This window comes from Gadus macrocephalus, chromosome 2 (assembly GCF_031168955.1).
Source record: "Gadus macrocephalus chromosome 2, ASM3116895v1".
Lineage (NCBI taxonomy): Eukaryota > Metazoa > Chordata > Actinopteri > Gadiformes > Gadidae > Gadus > Gadus macrocephalus.
The window spans coordinates 20901224-20926442 of record NC_082383.1 but is presented as its reverse complement, the minus strand read 5'-3'; the positions used below and the strand labels follow the sequence as shown (position 1 = coordinate 20926442).

The 25219-nt window shown below is 48.5% G+C and overlaps 4 protein-coding genes across 6 annotated transcripts; all 4 read left to right on the top strand.

Moving 5' to 3' along the window:
* The first annotated feature begins 305 nt into the window (after window positions 1-305).
* Window positions 306-4192, top strand: mgp (matrix Gla protein). The gene is made up of 4 exons (XM_060045259.1): window positions 306-480; window positions 1649-1678; window positions 1829-1934; window positions 2423-4192. Exons 1-4 carry the CDS (start codon window positions 420-422, stop codon window positions 2877-2879), a joined length of 654 nt encoding a protein of 217 aa, XP_059901242.1. The 5' UTR covers window positions 306-419; the 3' UTR covers window positions 2880-4192.
* Window positions 4193-7805: 3613 nt separating this feature from the next.
* bglap (bone gamma-carboxyglutamate (gla) protein) lies at window positions 7806-9272 on the top strand. 2 transcript variants are annotated; one of them, XM_060074542.1, is made up of 4 exons: window positions 7806-7928; window positions 8283-8324; window positions 8525-8609; window positions 8994-9272. In XM_060074542.1, exons 1-4 carry the CDS (start codon window positions 7871-7873, stop codon window positions 9094-9096), a joined length of 288 nt encoding a protein of 95 aa, XP_059930525.1. In that variant the 5' UTR covers window positions 7806-7870; the 3' UTR covers window positions 9097-9272. The 2 variants fall into 2 exon arrangements, with proteins under 2 accessions (XP_059930525.1, XP_059930517.1); XM_060074534.1 differs by having other exon boundaries at window positions 7807-7928; window positions 8522-8609.
* A 332-nt stretch (window positions 9273-9604) lies between these two features.
* On the top strand, window positions 9605-17303 carry LOC132452550 (WW domain-binding protein 11). Its single transcript, XM_060045235.1, has 12 exons — window positions 9605-9806; window positions 10460-10546; window positions 11001-11032; window positions 11157-11250; window positions 11673-11869; window positions 12501-12634; window positions 12894-13054; window positions 13765-13971; window positions 14144-14266; window positions 14371-14649; window positions 15588-15770; window positions 16240-17303. The coding sequence occupies exons 2-12, from the start codon at window positions 10483-10485 to the stop codon at window positions 16842-16844; spliced, it is 2079 nt and encodes a 692-aa protein (XP_059901218.1). The 5' UTR covers window positions 9605-9806; window positions 10460-10482; the 3' UTR covers window positions 16845-17303.
* Window positions 17304-17477: 174 nt separating this feature from the next.
* On the top strand, window positions 17478-24654 carry ddx47 (DEAD (Asp-Glu-Ala-Asp) box polypeptide 47). Of its 2 annotated transcripts, XM_060045246.1 has the most exons (13): window positions 17478-17777; window positions 17917-18010; window positions 18378-18566; window positions 19959-20030; window positions 20515-20633; window positions 21517-21588; window positions 21970-22086; window positions 22330-22476; window positions 22949-23086; window positions 23282-23352; window positions 23558-23687; window positions 24169-24308; window positions 24430-24654. In XM_060045246.1, the coding sequence occupies exons 1-13, from the start codon at window positions 17523-17525 to the stop codon at window positions 24512-24514; spliced, it is 1629 nt and encodes a 542-aa protein (XP_059901229.1). In that variant the 5' UTR covers window positions 17478-17522; the 3' UTR covers window positions 24515-24654. The 2 variants fall into 2 exon arrangements, with proteins under 2 accessions (XP_059901229.1, XP_059901223.1); XM_060045240.1 differs by having other exon boundaries at window positions 17480-17777; window positions 24169-24654.
* The last annotated feature ends 565 nt before the right edge of the window (window positions 24655-25219 follow it).

Sequence of the window (25219 nt, the reverse complement as noted above, 5' to 3'; positions counted from 1 at the left end):
ATACATATTTAATACACACATAAGACACTCAATCCATCTCCCACTATAATTAAATTCTTTGAATTTGCCTACAACTATGAAAACACTAATACACTATAGACATACCCAACTATAAATACAACAGAATACACTGAAAATCACCTCTTTGAATACACCACAAAAACATCAAACACTATAATTACACATCAACCACAATCAATGTACTCTGAATACCTATACATTATATAGAGATTATATATAAATACAGAAAATGCTCTCTTAACATTCTACCTCTGTGTGTGTGTGTGTGTGTGTGTGTGTGTGTGTGTGTGTGTGTGTGTGTGTGTGTGTGTGTGTGTGCGCGCGCGTGTGTGTGTGTGTGTGTGTGTGTGTGTGTGTGTGTGTGTGTGTGTGTGTGTGTGTGTGGCAGACTCAGCAGGATGGAGGGTCTATTGCTGAGTGTGGTGTTGTGCACCCTACTGTCGCTCTCGCTCTGCTATGGTACGTCCTCCCCTCCTCATCTTGTCTCCTCTCTCCTCACCTCACCTCTCTCTCCTCAACCTTGTCTCCTCTCTCTTCACCTCGTCTCCTCTCCTCTCTACTCACCTTGTCTCCTCTCCTCACCTCATCTCCTATCCTCGCTACTCACCTTGTCTCCTCTCTCCTCACCTCGTCTCCTCTCCTCTGTCCTCATCTGTCTCCTCTCCTCACCTCATCTCCTATCCTCGCTACTCACCTTGTCTCCTCTCCTCTGTCCTCATCTGTCTCCTCTCTTCTGTCCTCACCTTGTCTCCTCTCCTCTCACCTCGTCTCCTCTCCTCTGTCCTCACCTTGTCTCCTCTCCTCTCACCTCGTCTCCTCTCCTCTGTCCTCACCTCGTCTCCTCTCCTCTGTCCTCACCTCGTCTCCTCTCCTCTGTCCTCACCTTGTCTCCTCTGTCCTCACCTTATTTCCTCTCCTCTGTCCTCTCCTTGTCTCCTCTCCTCTGTCCTCTCCTTGTCTCCTCTCCTCTGTCCTCACCTTGACTCCTCTCCTCTCACCTTGTCTCCTCTCCTCTCCTTTTCTCCTCTCCTCTGTCCTCTCCTTGTCTCCTCTCCTCTGTCCTCTCCTTGTCTCCTCTCCTCTGTCCTCACCTTGTCTCCTCTCCTCTGTCTTCACCTTGTCTCCTCTCCTCTCACCTTGTCTCCTCTCCTCTGTCCTCACCTTGTCTCCTCTCCTCTCACCTCGTCTCCTCTCCTCTGTCCTCACCTTCTCTCCTCTCTTCTGTCCTCACCTTGTCTCCTCTCCTCTCACCTCGTCTCCTCTCCTCTGTCCTCACCTTCTCTCCTCTCTTCTGTCCTCACCTTGTCTCCTCTCCTCTCACCTCGTCTCCTCTCCTCTGTCCTCACCTTCTCTCCTCTCTTCTGTCCTCACCTCTCCTCTCACCTCGTCTACTCTGCTCTACTCATCACAGTTAAATCCTGGGAAACATAAACCGTTTATAGTTGGAAAATGGGAACGTTCTACGTTTGAGTACTAAGTGTTTCCGTTAAGTCTTACAATTTGGTTTGTTAGCAAACTTAAGTGTTAAGTGAAAAAAGAAAACTTAACACCACACTTTTGGGTTGCATCTGTTTGTCTTCAAGCTTCTGAGCAATTATGGTTAACCAGACTTTGTGTTTTCTCGTAGATTCTCAGGAAAGCACCGAATCCTTTGAAGGTGAATTTTCAACGGCTATTCTTGAACTGTAAATAACAGATAATAATACACGCCTGTACTTCACTCTGCATCTATGTGTGTATATATGTATACATACCTTTGTATTTATACAGCAAGTATAAGCCTAACAGGTTGCGTTTTTGGTTTCAGATGTGTTCATGAGTCCTAACCAGGCTAACTCCTTCTTCAATCCGTACCAAGGAAACCCCTACCAAAACCTTCCCCGAAACTACTACAACAACTACAACCTGATGAGGTAGACACCCCATAATACTCACTACTATAACCTGATGAGGTAGACACCCCATAATACTCACTACTGTAACCTGATGAGGAACGCATAACACAATAGTCACTCCTACAACCTGATGGGACAACATACCATAATACTCTCACTACTGCAACCTTATGAGTGAGACATCCCATAATGCTCACTACTACAACCTGATGAGTAACACATGACATGATACTCATCCAGTTTTCTTTCTCGCTCAATTGATTACTTTCTTTTCTTTGGTCTCAATTCAAAAGAGCTTCGTTGGCACGGTAAAAAAAACATTTAGTTGCCAAAGCAGTTCAAAAGTCAAACAATGCAAAATTGATCTTTCTCAGGTCTCCTTATAGTTACACATAAAATACAAACAACCTAAGAATGAAGCTAAATAGTTAGTGTATTGTAACAAAAACCTGGTTTCGATATAAAAGCTCATGTGTATAGTGTGAGTGTATGAGTATTCTGTGCAGGACCATCAAGTCTCCAGCGGAGCGACGAGCAGAGACCTGTGAGGACTACTCCCCCTGTCGCTTCTACGCCTTCCGCCATGGCTTCCAGCAGGCCTACCAGAGGTACTTCGGCTCCAGGAACCCGGCCCAGACTCCCGTCCAGGCTCCCGTCAGGAGCCCAGTCAGAAGTCCGGTCCAGGCTCCAATCCGGAACCCCATCCCGAGTCCAGTCCAGTCCCGTGGCCGGAATCCAGTCCGGAATATAGCGCAGAGTCCGGTCCGGAATCCGGTGCGGAGTCCGGTCCGAAATCCGGTGCGGAGTCCGGTCCGGAATCCGGTCCGGGGTCCGGTCCGTGGTCCAGTCCGGAATCCTGTCGTGGCTCCTCCCCGAAGTCAGGCCATGAATCGAGGCCGGAGTCCGGTCAGGAACCTGGTCCAGAACCCAGTGTGGAACCCGTTTGGGATCCGTCAGTACTAAACAGAATCAGCTTCTGAAATATCAGTATATCCTTCTCCTCTGTGTATTCACTGTGCTTTGGTTGTGGCCAAACTCTTTTAAGATAATATCAGGCTATTTTAAGTAATTTTATAAGTGTTATATAATATGTTGTTATAGCAACCATGGAGCCAGAGGGCCCTGTCATGGGACTTTGAATGTGAGTCATGTGACTTTGGAGTCTGGATCTAAGATAGGCTAAGCTAAGACTAGGCTGTGCTAAGGTTAGGCTATGCTATAGCTAGCCCATGCTAAGGTTTTGCTACACTAAGGTCAGTCTACGCTGTCAGGCTAAGCTAAGGCTAGGCTACACAAGGGCTCTGCTAAGGTTAGAGTACCGGCTAGGCTATGCTCATGTTACGTTACAGTAAGTTTAGCTTACACTAAACTACTTCATGCTATTACCAGGCTTCGCTAACGCTAATCTACAGCTAGGCTATGCTTAAGGGCTGATTATGGTCCCACGGTCACGCAACGCAAGGAGGTTACGGACCCCTTACGTCCTTGCGGACCCTCCTTGCGTCCACCGTTAAAAGGCCTGACGGGCACCTCACAAAAATGTCTAACCTTTCGTCGAGGCCACACAGCAGCAAGGGCTGTGATTGGTCTGCTAAAACCCGATGCAGAACCATAAAGGTTCACGACTGAGTCGAAGGGTCTGCTTGGTCATTGCGTTGCGTGAACTTGGGACCATAATCAGCCCTTTAAACTACACTTCCCTCAGGCTTGCCCACTCTAAAGCTAGCCTGCACTAAGGCTACAATAAGGCTATGCTAGTCTCAAACAACGGATTTCTGATTACTGTTCTAACGTCTGATGGCAGACAAGCACAGATCTGGGTGTTTCTTTGTCTTTTGCTTCATATTTGTTTGGCCTACTCCTGTAGCTTGTAGTCGGGATCTGTAAAATTTAAGAATAAAATGATAATAATATGTAATATAATAATAATAATAACAAAGTGTCTGTAAAGGTTTCCAATCAACACTGTGTCGACCGCCCGCTGTAGAAACACACTAATAATTAATTGCTGGAACACATCAGGACTGCTGATCAGAGTTGAGGTCTATGCTAAGGCTAGGCTATCCTAATGCTGGCATATGCCAAGAGTAGGTCTCAAGCGGACTGTGTAATTAGCTGTGTGTTTGGTCCAGTCCGGAGCCGAGACTCTGGGACTCTGTAATCTGCAGTGTGGCTCCCGAACCCCAAAGCCTCGGTGGTGGTTAGGGTTAGGGTTAGAGTTCAATGTCAATATTCAGACAGATGTTCATCTTCAATAAAAACATATATGTAACCACTATTTTGTTTAGTCTCCTTCAATTCTGGTTCACCTTTTGAATCCGACCGATACATTTGGGACAAGATTAAAACTAGGGAAGGTATGTAATTATGTCAGATTGGGTGAAAATCGGTATCTGTGGCTGTCCCAGGCCTGTAATAAGCACTTTCAATCATTGAATTCGTCCGGAATGAAAATGATTTTATAACCTACCATCAACCATCTGTATAAAATGCAGTCTGCCAGCGCTATCATTGCCCATGACCAGACTGTTCCACACAAGGCTAGGCGGACTCAAGCTAGAAAGTTACTTGTGTGTTTTTATGGAATGGCTGGTTTCTCCAAATTGCCCACCCCTAGCTTTTTTATGGAGATCTACTACAAGCCCAAGTCTGTAAATTCTTGTCGATTGGTTTAACCCTCTGCATTATCTGTATCCCAGTGTAGTATTTGGCAGTATTCTGATTGTGGCTTTGAATCATAATCGTTTTTCATACAAGGGACACAAACACCAAAGGTCTCTTGATCAAATTCAAACGGGATCTAAAAATGATTTGTCTTTCGCTGTAGACTACCGTACACATTTCTTCCTAAATAAGGTTCCATGCAGAGACGTACGCTCTGGATTGATTCAAGAGACCGCGCACTAAAACTGCGTTGGCATGGAATCAGGCAGATGGAAGATGGACCCTTCTGGACGGTGTGCCTTAACCACATCTGCCTGATTCCATGTGAAGGCAGGGTTTCACAGACAGCAGGAGCCTCTGCTGTCACTGTCTCTGCCTCCCCCCCACCACCACACCCAGACGGCCCTCTCCCCTCTGGCCTGGCCTGCAGGGGGTGCTGTTGAGGCAGTTTAATCTGAAGTTCTAATATTACCGTCTAAAGTCCACAAAAGTGTAGATTTCCCGACCAGTGACTGAAATATTCTTGACCGAGTCTAAGCAAACATCCTAGGAGCATACAAAGCCGCCCTATCAGCACAGCTCGTTGTGTCAGACCACATCTCATCACATCTTTGAATTTACCTTCGAAACCTCTAATCTGTAGGACCAGACATTCAAACTGTACAAGCCTGGAGTGAGGAAGCCACTTCACTAGCACAGGACTGTTTTGAAAACACAGACTGGGAAGTGTTTGCACACGAGGCAGACTCAGAACACACCTTACCTGTCATGGCCCAGGCCTACATAGACGTATATACAGTATATACAGTATATACAGTATATGTACTGAGGCGGCTCCAACCACAAAACCATCAAGGTGTTTCCAAACCAAAGACTACGATTGGACAGAAATGTACAGCCTCTGCTGAGGGTACGGTGTGCCCTCACTGACACCCTGAACCAGTTCTTCCAACGCTTTGATAACCAAAACAGCAGACTGAGAGCTCCCTTGACACGGACCAAAGAGGAGCCCGTACTTATCCCACAGCGCCACCAGTTGGGATACACTGATGGAAATAGACATCACCAAAAGCAGCAGGACCTCACAGGGTGTCAGGCCCGTACACTGAAGTCATGTGCTTAATAACTGGATGTATTCACCAGTGTTTTTCACCTCTCCCTCGGGGTGGAGTCTGCAGACTGCAGTCCCCCCCTGATACCCACCACCATCGTCCCTATGTCCGAAAAGTCAGCAGTTAAAAGCCCTTAATGACTATTGCTCAGTTGCCCTAAAAACAGTTATGAAGTGCTGTACTATTTCCATCTCGAGGATGCACTCTCATACAGCTCTTTCCCACTGGAGCTACCAAAGTAATTTCAGGAGACTTTTGACTTTGACTTTCACTTTCAATACTAGAATCCCCCATAAATTGATTAGCCACTTCAAAGTGTTTATGGATTATGGACTTCCTCACTCACAGACCACATGGTCAAATTGGCAACCACACATCATTCTCCACCCTTATCATGAACACAGGTGTACCGCAGGGCTGGGTGCTTTGTCCAGTCCCCTTCAAACCTTAACCCTAACCCTAACCCTAACCCTAACCCTAACCCTAACCCTAACCCTAGCCGGATCTCTCTTCACGCTCACTGCGCATGTTGTGTGGCGCCCAGTAAATTAAGCAAGGCCCTGCCTCCACCTCGTGTCAAAGCAAGCCTGTCAATATTGAGAAGTTTAATGAGAGGATGAGGTGTAACTTTCCTTCGGGGCATGAGGAGAGAGAAAACTCTACGAGAGTGAACAGTGGGAACAGCAGTCGGGTGAACAAGTGCTCTCTCCTCTCCAAGACTGATGTCAGCAAATGACAATACTGCTATGTTATCGTGCTAGTTGCATCTTTCAAACAAACCAAGTCATGGTGAGGCATCGATCATATATTATGCTTCCTACACCTGGGACAAACTCCCAAATCCGGTCTCCTAACGTTGTTGTTCTGTAGGGCATAGGCCTATGACTAACAGCGCCATCTAGTGGCAATTTGTGTTGAGTGTCTCATCTTTTCACTTCGCTTTTCTGCTGCACGGTTGATCTTTGGATTTATTTGATCTTCTAATTTGAATTAGAACTCTATATAAAGCTCATTGAACTACACGTGTGAAATGTGCTCTATAAATAAGCTGACTCGATTTGGCTGCTGGTATGTGAGAGTTTACCAAACATTATTTTGTTGTATGCCTATGACAAATAAAGTATCTTATGTCTAACGAAGTCCGTTTTTGAAGGCCCCAGGCTGGGGACCACTGGGTTCAACTGTCACGCAGCCACCTGGCGAGCTCGGACCGGGCCGACGTCCGGAGCAGGCCGACGTCTGGACCGGGCCGCCGTCCCGAACGGCCAGTCGTCCGCTCTATTTTGACTGGGTTCTTGTATTGTGCGTCCAAATGGAAATGCATAAGGGTTGACCCAGACGGGCAAATTACAGCTTGTAGTTACCCCGAGATACAGTTTGGCTAAACAGAGATACAGTCTGGTCCAACATCAACATGACCTGACGGACGCACTACCAGAGCAGAACGCTTGCATGCTTGGCTGTAACTTACACAAAGACCAACGTTATACGTTCATGCTGCCTTTGGAAATACGCTTGCATATCGGACAGATGAAGGCACTATCAGTCCATTCTCTAGAAGAAATGCAATACATTCATGCTGTAGGCATACTTTGCCATTCAAAACTAAGTAGGCCTATGCACTGAATTGTGTGATCAAATCATTTGGACTGCAGTGAGATTCTTGCAACCTATTCCGTTAAGGAAAACACTGACCTCTACAGGTGCAGCTTGTATACTATCACTGCAATAACGTTATAATTAGGTATTATTATTAGCAATAAGGTTATAAGTACTGTAATAACACTACATAATAATACATAACTATGAATAACATACACACATCGACACTCTAAGTATAGTTTCCTGCCTTAACATAAATAAACAAGCTGTTGGATGCATTTACTCAACCTTATGTATTTAAAAGTACATGGTCTAGAATGTGTCTGTGTGCGAGCATTTGTGCGTATGTGCGTGAGTATGTATAATTGTGGAGTGTGTGTGTGTGTGTGTGTTTGTGTGCGTGTGTGTTCATGGTAGGAGCCCAGAAACCGGCCTTCCATCTTCTGGAGGGGGTGTCCCCTCACACACAAAACATATATAAGCCAATGTGTGTGTGTGATAGAGAGACAGAAGGAGAGAAATCGGTCAGTCCTGACTTGTTTTGCCAACGCTGAAGGAATAAAGAAGAACAGAGAGATGAAGACCATAGTCCTCCTCTTCCTCGCCTCCCTGGCGGCCGTCTGTCTGTCCTCAGGTATCCAAGACGCTCGCTATCACCGGTAGATTGTTGTGGCAAAGCTTTTCAACAGTGTCACGCTTTACCATTTTGTTTCATGCCTCAAGTTTTCCATAGCATTTAATGTTAGAACTTTAACACAGAATGTTATGGTATGTTATTATTCGATAAAATGTATGAACCTTAGGATGGGATCACAGAGTATTCTAGCTGAATGAGAATTTAAAAGTTTGATGAAATGCTGAAGCGTTCCATCCAACGTGTTCTGTGTCTGAATGATCTGATCCGTGGAGGCTGAGAAACCGTCCGTAATTATTAACCTGCATTGTTCAAACCGATCCCGGGCTATTAACCATCCTGCCTCTCTGGCAGGAATTGACGAGCAAGTGCTGCTGGGACCGGCGCATGAGGAGGGTAAGACCAACACACTATTAACGTTAAAAGCTTTTAAAATCCCTTGCGGTTCAATATAGCTTTGATACTTTGTTAATGTGACGGCCACACAGCATGAATCTTACAAAAACGTTATATTTTAGTTTCACAGTCATTTTGAGTGTGTGTGTGTGTGTGTGTGTGTGTGTGTGTGTGTGTGTGTGTGTGTGTGTGTGTAGCAGGAGTGTTTGTTGAGCGAGAGGAGGCGGACACGCTGGTTCGACCCAAGAGGGCTGCTACAGAACTGACCCTGACTCAGCTGGAGAGGTGAGACACCCTCCAGAACCCTCTAGAATACTGGTTCTCAGCCTCTCAGGACCCACATGAATCATGAGTCAAAACGTTATTACAACATACAATATTCACACAAGGCTGAAACAATTGGGGCTAAACTCAATGAAGTGAATAAGCCATTGAGAGATGAATTAACATTGAAACATGAGTAAAGTCATGGGCTTCTTTCTAAAGATACGTTTTCAGCCTATGCTCTAGGAACAAAGTTCCAGAACTCAAGGCTGCTGATCTGCTCTTCCCCTCATAAATGTTCATGTTTAAGATCTATATAACTTTATAAAACTAAACACAACTTTCTTTCTCTCCCTCCCTCCCTCCCTCCCTCCCTCCCTCCCTCCCTCCCTCCCTCCCTCTCAGTCTGATGGAGGTGTGTGAGGTGGACGTGGCTTGTGAAAGCATGATGGACACCGCTGGAATCATCGCTGCCTATACCGCTCACTACGGACCAATCCCCTTCTAGATCCCGCCCACAGCTGGCCAAACCCACACTAGACCACGCCCACCAGGCCTGCCACCTCTCCAAGACCCGCCCATTATATTCAAGGCTTTATTGAAAGTAAAAAATGAAACAATTGTAGATGAATTTGTCTGTATTGTTTTCAACCAAATAAACACTTTTAACCTATCAAAAGTCAATCCATTGTTTGTTTGTTTTTGTGATGAATCCATTTTTTGAAAGGCTGGTAATAAACAGTTCAAATGTATACAGAATGAGGTGTGTTCTGAAAAAGGTCACCACTTACACTCACATCAATGCATTTATTCATCAGCAAGCCATGCCAGAGAAAGGCCAACCCTTAATATATCCAAAAAGCAAATAAGTGAAGGCATTTAACTAAATTTGTGACCACATTTAATCTAAAAAGTGCACATTTCTGCATGGACCACATACAGTGCATGTGTACTAATTAAGTGTCGCGTGGTGGACGCTAGAGGGAGACCTACATTTGACGTGCTCTCATTTTGAACCAACGTATTAACGTCACTTCCGCCCTCGCCGCGGCTACGTAAACATGGCGAATAACTAGCCAAGAGACTCTTCATTGTGGGCTAGTTTTAACCACTTTGCACAGATATACACAGATATACTCAGGAGAGTTGTGCTATTTAGTTTTCCATTTCCGGGAGGCGGTCTCCTGGGAGTTTCCCGACCGATTTATCGAGTAGAAGGTAATGTTTTTGATCCTGCTGCGGTTAGCTCGTGGCTAACGCTGGTTACCAGCACTAACATGTCCCACCGGGGATCATTCTGTTACTGCTCTGCACCACCTCGATGTGATAGGTCCTGTTGCATGGAATGATGCCGCAATGCATGAGTTTCTATTTGATCTCTATCGCCCTTGTCTTTGCAGAATTAAACCTCACCAATGTAGTCAAGGCAGTGTCAATCAATGAAATATTGTGAGCTGCAATGGGCCAAATTTGAAGTTTATAGTTGTGTGAAATCAAGAGTGTTAAAGTGGATATGGAGCGAGAACAATGTGGTAGAAAAGAGAACGACGCGATCCTCTTCTCTGATCAGCAGTGCGACTCATATATGCTTAGTACTGGGTGTAACCTGTCAGGGAAAATGCACACGCCGGTCTACAATATTACGTTTATCTTAGTCATTTATTAGTCACGATTATCCAGAGAGTCTTGCAGTGGATTCAGATGTCATTAAGGAGTAGTTAGGGGGCATTTACACTATAGGATGCTTACACGATCAACCCTGACATTTTTTTCTGGAATAACGCAACGCTACACCGTCCTTTTTGTATTATGTGAGCATTTCAGTGTATTCACTATAAACCTATAACCAGCGTGTCCTCTGTGTTACTCAGGGTGAAGGAGAAGAGACGTCACCATGGGGCGACGCTCCACCTCCTCCACCAAGAGTGGGAAGTTCATGAACCCCACGGACCAAGCCAGTAGGTCCCACTGTCCCCTCTCTCCCTCCTGTCACCCCTGTCTCACTCCCTACCATCTCACTCCCTTCTCTCACTCCACTTTCTCCTTTCCCTCCGTCTGTCAGTCCACCTTAGTCTCCTCTCACTCTCTCCCTTCTCTGTCTCACTCTCTCCCCCCTGAACTCCAATACATACTCCCCTCTTTCTGTCGCTCCCTCTCCCCTCTTTACTCTTACACATACTCCCCTCTCACTCTCTCTCTCTCACCTCTTTACTCCCACACTTACCTCCCTCTCTCTGTCTCTGTGTCTGTCAGTAACCGTGTTCTCTCTCTCTCTCTCTCTCTCTCTCTCTCTCTCTCTCTCTCTCTCTCTCTCTCTCTCTCTCTCTCTCCCCCCCTCTTTACTCCCACACACACCTGCTTCTTTCTGTCGTGGTGTCTGTCTCTAACCATGTTCTCACTGTCTTTCTACAGGGAAGGAAGCCAGGAAGCGGGAGTTGAAAAAGGTATTTATTGTTGTCTTGTTTATTGTATTAAAGTTCAGGGGACGCTCCCCACTCAGGTCACATTAATAAACCCTTTAGAGGCGGAGAAGGCAGTGGTGTAATCGGCTGCCTGTCCCCCTCTCAGAACAAGAAGCAGAGGATGATGGTGCGGGCGGCGGTGCTGAAGATGAAGGACCCGCGGCAGATCATCAAGGACATGGAGAAGCTGGACGAGATGGGTCAGCAGCCGCCCCGACTTTACCCTTTAGCCTGCTGAACGTTTCACACGTGTGAACCTTCAACCTGCTAAACATAAAACCGTCCAACCATTTAAAGCTTCTAAACATTTAATCCTTAAACATACGACCTTTTCACCGTTTAAATATCGAAACAATAAGCCTTCTAAACATGTATAATGTGTAAACCTTTAACCTGCTAAACATTTAACCATTTAAAGCTTGTGAACATTAAACCGTCTTAACATTTAAAGCTTTTAAAAATGTTATCTTCAAACATAAAACCTTCTAAAAATGTAAAAAGCGAAACGTTCAACCTTCTCAACATGTATGAATGATTTGATAAATGATGATTATTTAGCCTCGAGCCAACACACCTCCACACCTGACCTCTGGGGTTCTGTTTCTGTCGGGTCGGGGGTCAGAGTTCAACCCGGTGCAGCAGCCCCTGCTCAACGAGAAGGTCCTGCGGGACAAGAGGAAGAAGCTACGGGAGACGTTCGAGCGCATCGTCCACCTCTACGAGCGGGAGAACCCCGACACGTACAAGGACCTCCGCAAGCTGGAGCTGGACTACGAGACCAAGCGGGGCCAGCTGTCCCTCTACTTTGACTCCGTCAAGGTAGGCGGGCGCCGGGGGGGGGGGTGGCAGACTTTGATACGGGGCGGCCTTTGGCTCAGGAGGTAGAGCGGGTTGGCGGGTCCCCCTAGATGAGTGTCGAGGTGTCCCTGAGCGAGGCACCTCACCCTGACTGCTCATGACGAGCTGGCTGTCGCCCTGCGTGGCTGACACCGCCATCGGTGAATGTGTGTATGAATTGGGGAATGTTAGGCAATATTGTAAAGCGCTTTCAGTGGCCACTGGTTAGAAAAGCACTATATAAATGCAGTCCATTTGACGTGAACATTTCTGTAGACCCTGGCGGGGATTCATTACCCTCTGATACAACCTTCTGCGCTCTGCTAATAATAGAGATGAGAGGACAACCTTGATGAGACAACGCTGTGCTAAAGCTTTTTAAAGCGTGTGACAACGTGCTCTTGCTCCTAGCCGCGACGTTGTCCTCCAGCATGAACCCGTTCCCCGCTTCATAAAGGACCCCCGTGGGAGCCGTGATGACACCGTGTGTGTGTGTGTGTGTGTGTGTGTGTGTGTGTGTGTGTGTGTGTGTGTGTGTGTGTGTGTGTGTGTGTGTGTGTGTGTGTGTGTGTGTGTGTGTGTGTGTGTGTGTGTGTGTGTGTGTGTGTTTCAGAACGCCGAGGCGGTGGAGGTGGACAGCATCCCTCTGCCCGAGATGCCCCACGCCCCCTCCAGCATCCTCATCCAGGACATCCCGCTGCCCGGGGCCCAGCCCCCGTCCATCCTGAAGAAGGGCACCGCGTTCGGGTGGGTCTGACCTTCCTGGCGGCCTCCTGCCTCCCCATCACAGGGCCGTACGTGGACTCTTATTAGGTGTAGCACTGCTACGCAGTGCTACACCTAATAAGAGTCGGCGTACGGCCCTGTGATGGGAGCACACAGATATTAAACCCGAGTTGGGACGTGCACTCTTACCGCTCATATTTTGCCCATGAACGTTAAAGATGAGCCATTCCGTACTCTCGTGTATTAACGGTGTTTCTTTTGGTCCGTCCCCTCGTGGCAGTAAGGGGTCCGCCTCCACGGGGCCCATGTCGGCGGCGGTGGCCGGGGTCCCCCGCCTCCCCCCGGGGAGGAAACCCCCGGGCCCCCCTCCCGGGCCCCCTCCCCCGCAGGTCCTGGCGCTGTACGGCATCCCCGTCCGGAGGCCCCCCGGCACCGACACGGGTAGGACCCCACACCCTGCAGCACCGGGCCGGTCCTGGTACCGGCTGGTCCTGGTTCCTTCTGGTCCTGGTAGCAGCTGGTCCTGGTACCCAGTGATGGTCCTGGTACCTTCTGGTCCTGGTACCTTCTGGTCCTGGTACCTGTTGGTCCTGGTTCCTTCTGGTCCTGGTACCAGCTGGTTCTGGTACCAGCTGGTCCTGGTAACCAGCTGGTCCGGGTCTCTGCTGGTCCTGGTTCCTTCTGGTCCTGGTTCCTTCTGGTCCTGGTACCAGCTGGTCCTGGTACCCAGTGATGGTCCTGGTACCTTCTGGTCCTGGTACCTGTTGGTCCTGGTTCCTTCTGGGCCTGGTTCCTTCTGGTCCTGGTACCAGCTGGTTCTGGTACCAGCTGGTTCTGGTACCAGCTGGTCCTGGTAACCAGCTGGTCCGGGTCTCTGCTGGTCCTGGTTCCTTCTGGTCCTGGTTCCTTCTGGTCCTGGTACCTGTTGTTCCTGGTACCTTCTGTTACTTGCTGGTACCTGTTGTTGCTGGTACCAGCTTGTACCTACGGGTCCAGTTCTAAAAGACAGGAACCCTGTCTTTGGGTTCATGGGCTTCTCTGTAACGAGGGTCTGCTCCTTGGAACCCCTCAGTAATAATAATAATAACTACATGGATACATCGTTTGAGGCCCCCCAGTGATCTAACTGCCCCCCGCCCCTCCCTCCCCAGAGCCCAGCATCCCGGGCCTGGACGCGGACCCCCTGATGGAGCTGGGGCGCGAGGCGGACAGCGGCAGCGACAGCGACGTGGACGGGGAGGAGGGCGAGGAGGAGGACAGCGACTCGGAGGAGGACAGCGAGGGCGAGGGAGGCGAGGACGGCGGGAGGGCGCCCGAGGACGAGAGGGGGCGGGAGGACGAGAGGGAGAGACAAGCAGGTGAGCCCCTCTTCTTCTGCAGAGTTTGGGTCCTCGTCTGGTGTCATCGTCCACCCTTCTTTAAGGGCGGCACGTGGCTCAGGTTGATTGATCAAAAACGTGACACTGTGTGTGTGTGTGTGTGTGTGTGTGTGTGTGTGTGTGTGTGTGTGTGTGTCTTTGTCTTCTCCAGGGCGCAGCGTGCGTTTCGCAGACATGCCCCCCGCTGCCCCCCGCGACGGTAAGAAGAAGAAGAGGCTGGTGAAGAAGACGAAGGCCATCACCCCGCTCCAGGCTATGATGCTCAGGATGGCCGGTGAGCTTTAACCCTTGACCCCTGAACCCACGGCCTTTACCCCCCCCCGACGGGGGTACCTGAGATCTGACCTCTGAACCCCCCCCGTGTCCCTGCGTTCTCAGGCCAGTCGGTCCCCGACGACGAGGAGGACGAAGAGGTGGAGGAGGAGTACACGGACGAGTCGGACCACTCGGACGCAGAGGACCGCCCCCCCGGGGAGCCCCGCCTCCTGCCCCACCAGAGACCCCCCCCGCCGCCGGGGGGCCCCATGGCCGGGCAGCAGGCCCCGCCCCACCTCCAGGGCCCGCCCATGACGGGCCCCCCGCCGCTGGGGCCGCCCCCCGCTCCGCCCATGAGGCCCCCCGGCCCCCCCTCGGGCCCGCCCCCTGGCCCCCCACCTGGTGAGACCCCCCCCCCCCCCCCCCGTTCAATAACCTGCTGAGGCGTGATCAAGATGAATGATTAATACAAATATTTATAACAGATAATTATAGGTCTATGATTGTAGTTTCCACTTGGAATGATCAATCCATGTAACAGATAGTGATGATTAGCGGTCTATGATTGTAGTTTACCACCACTATGAATGATCAATACATATAACAGCTAGCAATAATTATAGATCTATGATTGTAATCTATGATTAACACATTTAAGGGATAGCGATAATTATAGGACTGATTGTAGTATCCACTATGAATGAACAATGCATATAACAGATAGCGATAATTATAGGTCTATGGTTGTAGTTTAACACTATGAATGCAGTCAGAACACTGTTGAGAAACGTAATAAAATAAACCGTAAATGGGCTGTGTATAGGTGCATGGTAAATATTAATAATAGGCCAAATTTGAGCATAACGTATTTTGAATATTACAGGGGTGATATTATGCCACCAGGTGAGAGCGTGATTAGCCACCAAAAGCCGTTTCAATATCTGTGTTTTCCTGTATTTTAGTGACATGAAGGATCTTTTAATATCTACAAATGTTTAGAGCTCTCTAAATATTTGCCAAAAACATTGCTATATGAGTTTCCACTGAAAAACCATATCATTTCAGTGAAACACAATTTAGTAGTACAATCCACAATATAGAAATCACTTCATCACAATATAAATCACTCAAACTCAACATTAAAATCACGAGCTTGAAACCCGCTGACGAAGCCAGCGCTGTCGTCTAGCAACCAATGGGCACGTTCACTGACGTTCACTGGTGTGCACTGATGATGACTGGTGCTCGCTGTACCTTTTGCGGTCCTCAGCAGCGCGCCTGTTAGCCGTCCTCCCGGTGTTTCCATGGTAACACTCCTCCTCCTCCTCCTCCTCCCCCAGGTGCCCCTCCCTTCCTGAGGCCCCCGGGGATGCCCGGCCTGCGTGGCCCCATGCCCCGTCTGCTGCCTCCGGGGCCTCCGCCCGGCCGGCCCCCGGGCCCTCCGCCGGGGCCCCCGCCGGGCCTGCCCCCCGGCCCCCCGCCCAGAGGACCCCCGCCCAGACTCCCCCCTCCTGGCCCCCCAGGTGAGCGTTTAGTTGTCGTTAGTCAATCTGTCTCGGGGCCCCTTCAAAGTGGCTTTCATATCAGAGCTGCTAGCGTTAGCACGTTAGCTTGTGCATTTTCAAATGCGAAATGGATGGCTGTTATTATTATAATGTAATTATTTTAATTATTATTTGTGTCGGACGTCGATGCACTAGTACCTATCGTGACGTGCATGTTGTTTTTGAAAGGTTCTGTATTAATAATATGACATGTTGTTGATGAAGTGCGTTTGTGGACGGCAAAATTTAGGCCCAATCCCATTTCTACCCACTTACCCCTTACCCCTTACCCCTTCCCACTTAACCCTTCAAAACAAGGGCGAGGGGAAGGGGTAAGGGGTAAGGGGTAGAAATGGGATTGGGCCTTAATATCTGATACTTTAAGGGCATTGGGCAGTTTGTTTTGAAGCCATCTGATCTAACCCCTCCCCCTACTCTCCGCCGACAGGCCTCCCCCCACCTCCCCCGAGATCCGGGGGCCCGCCGCGGCCGATGGCCCCGCCCCTCTCCCTCTTCCCCCCGCCCCTCAACGCGCCTCCCGGCGCCCAGCGCGGCCAGAAGAACCCCGACGGCTCCCACAACGCCATGCCCCCCCCCTCCATGCCGCCGCCCTCCATGAGGCCCGGCGTCATGATGCCGCCGCCCCCGCCCGGCACGGCGGGCTCCGCCCCCGGGCGCCACCACGCCCCCACCATCGAGAAGCAGGCCAGCATCACCTCGCTGGGCGGGGCCCCGACGGTGGGCGGGCCCCCGGGGGGCGGGGCCTCGGCGGGCGGGGCCACCATCTCGGCCAAGCCCCAGATCATCAACCCCAAGGCGGAGGTGACGCGCTTCGTGCCCACGGCGCTGAGGGTCCGGCGGGACAACCGGGGGCCGGCCCCGGGGCCCCAGACGGAGCGGGCGGCGGGCCGGCGGGGGGATGACGGGGCGGGCCACAAGCAGCAGAGCGCGCACGCCCCCAGTCACCCCGCCCAGCCGGTGGCCCCGCCCAACATGAAGACCAAGGACCAGATGTACGAGGCCTTCATGAGGGAGATGGAGGGCCTGCTGTGAGGCTAGCGCCGCGCTAGGGCCGGCGCCGCGTGGTTAGCTTTCGTTAGCTTTCGTTGGCTATGTTAGCGCGGCTAGCTCGGCGTGGTTAGCTTTCGTTGGCTATGTTAGCGCGGCTAGCTCGGCGTGGTTAGCTTTCGTTGGCTCGATTAGCCCCGGGCTAGGTTAGCTTTGTTGGTTTTGTGCGCTAACCCCGACCCGTCCGTCAGAACGTTAAATTCAACTCACAACTGTTAACCTGTTTTATGTTTATGTTCATTTCTTTCCAACAGACAAGAGTGTTCTTCCTTCTGTTTTATTGTTTGTGTGATTTATTTGGATTTACCTTTGAACCATTTTTCTATGACAGTGAAATTGTGAATGTCTGAAAAACCGTATGTGATATTCAAAGTTTTAGACAAGGTAGTGCAAATGTCTGAACAATTGTTTGATCTACAATTAAATAAATACTTTGAAAATATAGTTTCCCTATCTCTTCCCCTTATTCAAAATATGAAAACAATGACATCGATTTAAATTGCATACATAATTTATTTCATATCTATTTCGATGTCTACTGTACCAAATATAGAAAATATTCCGAAATATAAACTTCAAGTCCCAGAATGCACCGCAATTTAAACTTCCTGCCACTTCCGCTCCTGCGCTCTACAGGACTAGTCACACGTTGGATTTATAAGCATGGCGGACGATGAGGAAAGTGTTGATCTGAAAACAGAACAAGAACTAATAACGTATGAAGATTTAGAATTAGATGTCCCGCTCCTCGCTGCCAGTGGTGACGAGGCCGACGATGATGATGAGGAGGAAGACTATGATGATGAGGAGGACGAGGACGTGGAGCAGGAGCAGGAGCAGGAGCCAGATGAAGATGATAGCGAAATTGTAAATAGCGTTGAGGCTGAAGCGCAGACGCCGAAAACGTTTAAGGAGCTGGTAAGTTGTGAATCTTTAAGCATGTACACAACTAAATGAGTCCCTAAGTAAGCCAGATATCTCGCCAGTGTTATGATTCTAAAGTGATGTCTCTATGAATGAAACTGTAGCTGCCCAGCTCACATAACCTGCTCCACAGGGCGTCACGGAGGTCCTGTGTGAGGCGTGCGACCAGCTGGGATGGAAGTGCCCGACCAAGATCCAGATAGAAGCCATACCCGTAGCACTTGCCGGTAAGATACGCGAAACACTACGTTCAGAGAATACACAAGTAGCTCTACAAGTTGAAACACCTTTAGGTTAATCTACCACTGTATACAACTGAAGGTATTTTGATTTGAATACTGTACAAAATCGAAATACTGCCAGTTCTGTATAGAGCTGCCATAGAGGGTAGATAACACACCAGTAGCAGCTGTATAAGTTCAGAAACCAGTACCTCTAGAAGAAGATGTATTACCTTTTCCACATGGCAAGTATCAGGAACTTTTCCTCATGTCTGTTTTCATATGACTTGCGATGTTCCTCCTCCTCAAGTACTAACTTTTCCCGCTCTTTCTGTCCCCGCATCCAACCTCCCGTCTCCATGGCTACCGACAGGGAAGGACGTGATCGGCTTGGCGGAGACGGGATCGGGCAAGACGGGAGCGTTCGCGCTGCCCATCCTCCAGTCTCTGCTGAACTCGGCCCAGCGGCTCCACACTCTGGTCCTCACCCCGACCAGGGAGCTCGCCTTCCAGATCGCCGAGCAGTTCGAGGCCCTGGGCTCCAGCATCGGGGTCAAGTGTGGTACGGAGGCCCTACACGTTAATGCTCGTCAACCGGTTCCATGAACGTCCTCACTGTACTGACAGCGATGTATTGTTTTTGTTTCTTCCGACAAATGTACTTATTGTAGGTCGCCTTGGATAAAAGCGTCTGCTTAATGTAAATGTCCATGTTCTGTATAATAACGTACAAGTACTAATATCGGCTCTGGAAGGTTATTTGTAAAAGTAGCAGCAGGATACGTCTATTGGTTGGGCTAAGCACTAAGGCTGGGGGTAAACGATTATTTATCAAACGATTAATCGGGCGATTATTTTATCGATTAGTCGACTAATCTAATGACCAATTGGACGTTTTTTTTTTTTTTTTCTGTTGCTCGATTAATAAAAACCATGATGTATCTCAAATAAATACCAAAAAATTCTTAATAATATACTTTATTTAATACGGAACCCGTAAAGGGACATGAAAAAAATTTGTGCGCATACTCTCTTGCGCTCCGCCTCCAACTACGAGTTACATCTTTCCTGCTGTCGGCTTCCAGACCGAGGAGCACAGGTGATACGTTCCCTCCAGGTCCGATGCGCTCTCGGGGGCATGACCCTTCACTTTGACCGACAGTGAGTCTGCTTATAGGTCGGAATAAGATGGAATGAAGCGGCCACCGATTCTTGACAGGCTGGGTATTTTATTCTTACACACAACCGGACTCGTTCATGACTTCACTAGACTCACACGCACGCTATCGCTCGCTCTCCTCGCTCGTCCACCTACTCGCTGACGACACACACACACACACACACGCACACGCACACGCACACACACACTGCCAGTGATATGCGCACGATGTTTCCCCATGCTCATGAGATACTTTCTCGTGCGCACAAGATACTTTCTCATGCGCACGAGATACTTTCTCGTTTGAGATGCTCCAACATTGCTGTCGTGCTCTTGTGATATGCCAACTCCATTTGGCAAAGAGTGCAAATCACAACACCTTTCCGTTTAGGACTTAACTTGAAGTATTTCCATACCTTTGATGATTTCGTGCGCGGACATTTTCCTTTATTGTGACTTTCGTCCATTTCTCCGTCGAAAATCGTCGACGGAGAAATTTGACGTCGACGAATTTTTGACGTCGACGCATCGCTACAGCTCTACTAAGCACACATAGGCTGACAACCTGTGGTATTCAAAGTCAAACTGAACTTTATTGTCAATCGCACCATGCAACAAGTAATTACACATACGCTCGAAATTGCGTTTCCCCATGCTCCAAATGTGCAAGTTATATTCATAGCACGCAACATATAACAAGTGATAGAAGAAGTACTGGAAATGAGTTCCCCTTCTGCTCACTGTATTGTGACGACGTCCATTAATTGGTTATGAATGCGCTCTGTTTGTTCTCAGCGGTGGTGGTGGGAGGCATCGACATGATGGCTCAGTCCCTAATCCTGGCCCAGAAGCCACACATCATCATCGGTAAGCATGTCCTGTGGGTTCCCACCGAAGTATAAGAAAACAAGCCTCGTAAAATACACTTTGGTATGTAATGAGGTCAATAATGTTCACATTAACAACTGCCCCGTCTCCCCCCTCACTCTCCTTAAAAGACCCCTCTCGCACACAATAAGTCAATTACAACTTTGAGTAATATTAAAAATATTACTTAGCATTGTGCGCATCTTATCCTCGCTATCTTGTTGTATACAGGGAATGGGTTAACCGAATGATTGCTAGTGCTTGGCACTTGTTTTTATGAACATCCTTACTGTACCGACGGCGATAGGTGTTGTTTCTCTTTCTTCTGACTAATGTACTTATAGTAAGGAGCTTTGGATAAAGGCGCCTGCTAAATGTCCTAAATTTAAATTTACATTCTACCTTTCCATTTCTACTTCTCGTATCGTGCGTGTCGATGTATATGATGCGTGTTTCTGAACGGTGTGGCGTTGTGCGTGTCCAGCGACCCCCGGGCGTCTGATAGACCACATGGAGAACACGAAGGGCTTCTCCCTGCGCTCGCTCAAGTTCCTGGTGATGGACGAGGCCGACCGCATCCTCAACATGGACTTTGAGACCGAGGTGAGGAACCTCTAGAACCACGTCCAGTACATCGGCTTACGTGTAGTGTGTCTAGCATATGACTAGTAAGTCTGTTGTTTATAGTAGTATATGTGTCTGGTTATATGACGATCGGCAGTATATCGTTATATTAAGTGTATATTTAGTGTCAAAATATTACTGTATGTATTTGGACCATGTTGGTTATGGTATGTACTACTTATCTACTACAGTATATCTTGTATATTAATATAGTGTATGTATAAGGTATAAAAAAAATTCTGCGTTATATTATATGTACAACATTATATCTAGTGTGTTACTAGTATTTATGTATAAATAGGGATGCTCCGATTCTGTCGATCGGTTTCTGGAGTCTATTCGTAGCACCGATACTCGTCCTTTTATTCTCACTCAACCTCTGATGTTGCAAAATCAAAGATACTATTCAGTCGAAAAATAGATAATACGAAAGTATTTATAGTCAAAGGGGACACATTATGAAAACAACACTTTTCCTGTGATTTGAGGGGAATAGTGGTAGGCAAGATTCTTTTTCCTAAAAGCTATTTCCAGCAAACAGCTTCAAAAACATAATTTCTAGAACTGATACTATGTTTACTTGTCGTGAAAACACCATAAAATGTCTCCTTTAAAGTTGATTCAAAACAGGTTTTTGAATGCCTGGCAGATCCAACAGTTAACAGTTGCGCTGTCTAAAGGCTGATTCATGCTCAACGTTTGAAACGTATTCAGACTCGGACTGAGGCTTCGGTCTGTACCCTGCGGACAGAAGAGTACGGACTCATGCTGTATAACAGCATGACCACCGTCCAAACTCATTGTTTATCCAAAGCGTACCGCAGCCATTTCACCTCTAACCCTTTTCATGTTCGCGTTCCAGGTGGACAAGATTCTGAAGGTCATCCCCAGAGACAGACGCACCTTCCTGTTCTCTGCAACCATGACCAAAAAGGTACGACAGCCCTCTGTTTGATGACGCTGAGGCCAATCAGCGGCCTGCTGCTGCTCATGTGACACCAAAGCTAGGCGGTGGGCTGTTTGTGACGTGTTTTGAATGTGACATCACATCCTTCTTGTGAGGCCTGCCTTTGTGTACAGGAGCCTCAAGAGGACATTATTGGTGGGATCCTATATTCGTTTAATCATCCATTTATTTATTTATTTATTTAGGGATGCGTTTGATTATGGTAGGTTCTGTCATCTTTGTGGTTCTGTAATCCTATTGGTTGTGAGGTTGTGCAGCCTGATTGGTTGAGGCTGCGTGATGGTTGTGCCATCCTATCGGTTGTGAGGTTGTGTTATCTGACAGGACGAGGTTGTTTGTGTGCTACAGGTTGCGAAGCTGCAACGAGCAGCCCTGAAGGACCCGGTGAAGTGTTCGGTGTCGACCAAGTACACCACGGTGGAAAAACTACAGCAGTACTACGTGTTCATGCCCTCCAAGTACAAGGTACCAACACACTCACTCTCTGCACCATGCAGGACACTCCAAGATAATGAGTAAAGCTCGGAGTGAAAGTCTTTACTTGGAGTTTGCAATAATGTGTCTGTCTGTCTGTGTCTCTGTGTCTCTGTGTCTCTGTGTGTGTGTGTGTGTGTGTGTGTGTGTGTGTGTGTGTGTGTGTGTGTGTGTGTGTGTGTGTGTGTGTGTGTGTGTGTGTGTGTGTGTGTGTGTGTGTGTGTGTGTGTGTAGGACTGCTACCTGGTGTCCATAGTGAACGAGCTGGCCGGGAACTCTTTCATCATATTCTGTGGCACATGCAACAGTGCCCAGCGGGTGGCGCTGTTGCTACGCAACCTGGGCATCACTGCAATCCCCCTGCACGGACAGATGAGCCAGGTGAGACCGTCTATCTGCTTGTCCTCTTATCTCTCTGTCTTCCCATTTGTCTGTCTTTCAGAAAGGTCAAGCTAAGGACGTACTGTTCATTTTTAGAGCAGTAAAATAACCGATAAATACTCATGAAGACCATGTCAGAAAAGAGATCGCTGACATTTTTCTGTGTATATTTTGCATCACTTTGGCTGCTTTTTTCAGGCTCTAAAAACGATAATGGTCAAATGAAACCCACAGGCATGTTGGCATGCCAGTATGTTTTTGGAGGGCTGTTTATTCAGGTCGTACCGTGACCCGTTAGGGCCCATGCTGGGTCCTGACCCACAGTTTGAAAACCGCACTTACCGGACATTCCCCCCCCCCCACCCTCCCCCTCTCTCCATCTCCCCTCTCTCTCCGTCTCCCCTCCCTCTCTCTCCGTCTCCCCCCCCTCTCTCTCTCTCTCTCTCTCTTTCTCCCCCCCTCCCTCCCCCAGAACAAGCGTCTGGGTGCGTTGAATAAGTTCAAGGCCAAGTCCCGCATGGTGCTGCTCGCCACCGACGTGGCGTCCAGGGGTCTGGACATCCCCCACGTCGACTGCGTCATCAACTACGACATCCCCACCCACTCCAAGGTAGCCACGCCCCCTAGCTAGTTAGCTAGTATACGCAGCGTCATAGCATGGTGGCACACGTAGCCTTCCTCGAGGGATTTCTCATGTTGGGAGGGGTCATAGTTTGTCAGACCGATGGATGTGTTGGATGGTGTAATTAAGTGGTGGATTATGGGTAATGTAGTTTTTAATTCTGCTCTGTCCTTACCCACTCAGGACTACATCCACAGAGTGGGCCGGACGGCGAGAGCAGGAAGAGCGGGAAAATCCATAACCTTCATCACTCAGTAAGAGGAAGACCTCTCTCTCTTTCTACAGCTCTTTCAATTGTTCACTTTTCTGTATGAGAGGTCCAGGGGGGAAGCATGAGGTTGGCACGAGTTGGCCACACTATCCAGTAAGGGTTGTGTTTTCCCTTGAGTTTGGCGCCCCCGCCTGTCAGATGTTGGTACTGCTTTGCTGATTGTGTCCTATGCTTTCGCTGAACGACAGGTATGATGTGGAGCTGTTTCAGCGAATCGAAACCCTGATTGGCAAGAAGCTTCCAGCCTTCCCCACACAGGAAGAGGAAGTGATGATGTTGGTGGAGAGAGTCAGCGAAGCCCAGCGATTCGCCCGACTAGTGAGTCGAGACGCCATAGCATTTACCAGTCATGTTAGAGCTTTCAACCAGTCATATTAAAGCATTTAACTAGTCATATTAGAGCTTTTAAACAGTCATACTAGAACATTTAACCAGTCATATTAGAGCTTCTAACCAGTCCTATTAGAGCACCGGGCACATTAATGCATTTAACCGATCATATTAGATCATGTAACCGGTTCTATTGGAGCATATTACTCATATTAATACAAGGCATTGTTTATTAACTAGTACTCTGCAAATTACTTGGCTCTAAATAAAGTATTGCTCAGGAGAACTAGGGAATAAAGTAATGTTTCAAGATTAGTCGCTACTAAAGTATTAAACGGAAGCACTGGTCAACGTAACGTTTCAAAATACGGTTTGGTGATTATTGTAATGCCGGAGGTGTACGAGCTGAAGTGCCGTCCGGAAGCTCTGGTGGTTGAAGTGGTCCTTCTGTCCGTCGCTCTCCTCCCAGGAAATGAAGGAGCACGAGGAGAAGAGGAAGAGGCCGCGCGGCGGCGGCGGCGACGACGACCACGACGACACGGAGCAGTCGAGCGGCGTCCGCAAGAAAGTGAGGGGAGGAGCCGGCTCGTACGGGGGAGGAGACGGCGGGCGGGGGGGAGGAGGAGGGGGGGAGGGGGAGGGGAGGGAGTAGAGGGGGAGGAGGGAGAGGAGGAGGAGGGGGGAGAGGAGGGGGGAGAGGGAGAGGAGGGAGCAGAGGGAGAGGAGGTAGTAGAGGTAGAGGAGGCGGAGGAGGAAGAGGAGGAGGAGGTGACGGAGGGAAGAGGGGAGGAGCCGCGTGGAGGGGAGGGCGGTGAGACCGCTGCCGAGGCGCTCTGTACATACCGGAACATGTCCGTCAATATTGTGACGTTAAACGTTGAGACTTTCTACACAGCCTTTCCTAATGTCTGCCTGCAAATCTTTCCATTTGTAATTAAATGCCAACATAAATCCAGCGTTTTCGTCTTGTTGCTTTTTACATGCATATTGGGGGTTGATCATCTTTCAGGATATGTGGAATCTCAATATATATATATATGTAGGACAATGTTCATTGTCCGGTTTCATCAACTGCATTAGTTAGTATTGTTATTAAGTATTATTAATATAAAAGGTGGTTCCAGCATAGGAACTCCAATGGGTGGTGTAAAAGTTGGCTGCTATAAATAGTGTGCTTTGAACGTATCGGGTTGAGCCTTTTCTGACGTCTTATGGTAATGAAGTGTTGCAGACGTATCCCATGCATCATTTATTAAAACAGGTAAAGGTGGGCGGGGAGTCGGCGTGTCTCAGCCAATCGGGTGCGAGGTGAATGATGGCCAACAGAAATGTCAGATAGACCCATAGATCCAGTATTAAACGGATAACATTTCCGCCACAGCTCTTTGTCTATTCATATAATTGTAACCCCTGATACTTAATTCAGAGCACTCCATTATCGTTTCCCTGATGTGTGTTGTTCCCAACGGTGTTTTGAGTTATCGATCTGCCGTGCTCGGTTCTATGGTCGGCGGCGGCCA

Excerpts from the sequence above, each read along its gene's own strand:
- mgp (XM_060045259.1), top strand. The coding sequence starts at position 420 with ATGGAGGGTCTATTGCTGAGTGTGGTGTTGTGCACCCTACTGTCGCTC. Across the intron at positions 481-1,648 it reads GTCGCTCTCGCTCTGCTATG|ATTCTCAGGAAAGCACCGAA; the intron begins GTACGTCCTCCC and ends GTTTTCTCGTAG. Across the intron at positions 1,935-2,422 it reads AACAACTACAACCTGATGAG|GACCATCAAGTCTCCAGCGG; the intron begins GTAGACACCCCA and ends TATTCTGTGCAG.
- bglap (XM_060074534.1), top strand. The coding sequence starts at position 7,871 with ATGAAGACCATAGTCCTCCTCTTCCTCGCCTCCCTGGCGGCCGTCTGT. Across the intron at positions 8,325-8,521 it reads GGGACCGGCGCATGAGGAGG|CAGGAGTGTTTGTTGAGCGA; the intron begins GTAAGACCAACA and ends GTGTGTGTGTAG. Across the intron at positions 8,610-8,993 it reads ACCCTGACTCAGCTGGAGAG|TCTGATGGAGGTGTGTGAGG; the intron begins GTGAGACACCCT and ends CCTCCCTCTCAG.
- LOC132452550 (XM_060045235.1), top strand. The coding sequence starts at position 10,483 with ATGGGGCGACGCTCCACCTCCTCCACCAAGAGTGGGAAGTTCATGAAC. Across the intron at positions 14,267-14,370 it reads TATGATGCTCAGGATGGCCG|GCCAGTCGGTCCCCGACGAC; the intron begins GTGAGCTTTAAC and ends CTGCGTTCTCAG. Across the intron at positions 14,650-15,587 it reads GCCCCCTGGCCCCCCACCTG|GTGCCCCTCCCTTCCTGAGG; the intron begins GTGAGACCCCCC and ends CTCCTCCCCCAG.
- ddx47 (XM_060045246.1), top strand. The coding sequence starts at position 17,523 with ATGGCGGACGATGAGGAAAGTGTTGATCTGAAAACAGAACAAGAACTA. Across the intron at positions 18,011-18,377 it reads CATACCCGTAGCACTTGCCG|GGAAGGACGTGATCGGCTTG; the intron begins GTAAGATACGCG and ends GGCTACCGACAG. Across the intron at positions 20,634-21,516 it reads ACATGGACTTTGAGACCGAG|GTGGACAAGATTCTGAAGGT; the intron begins GTGAGGAACCTC and ends TTCGCGTTCCAG.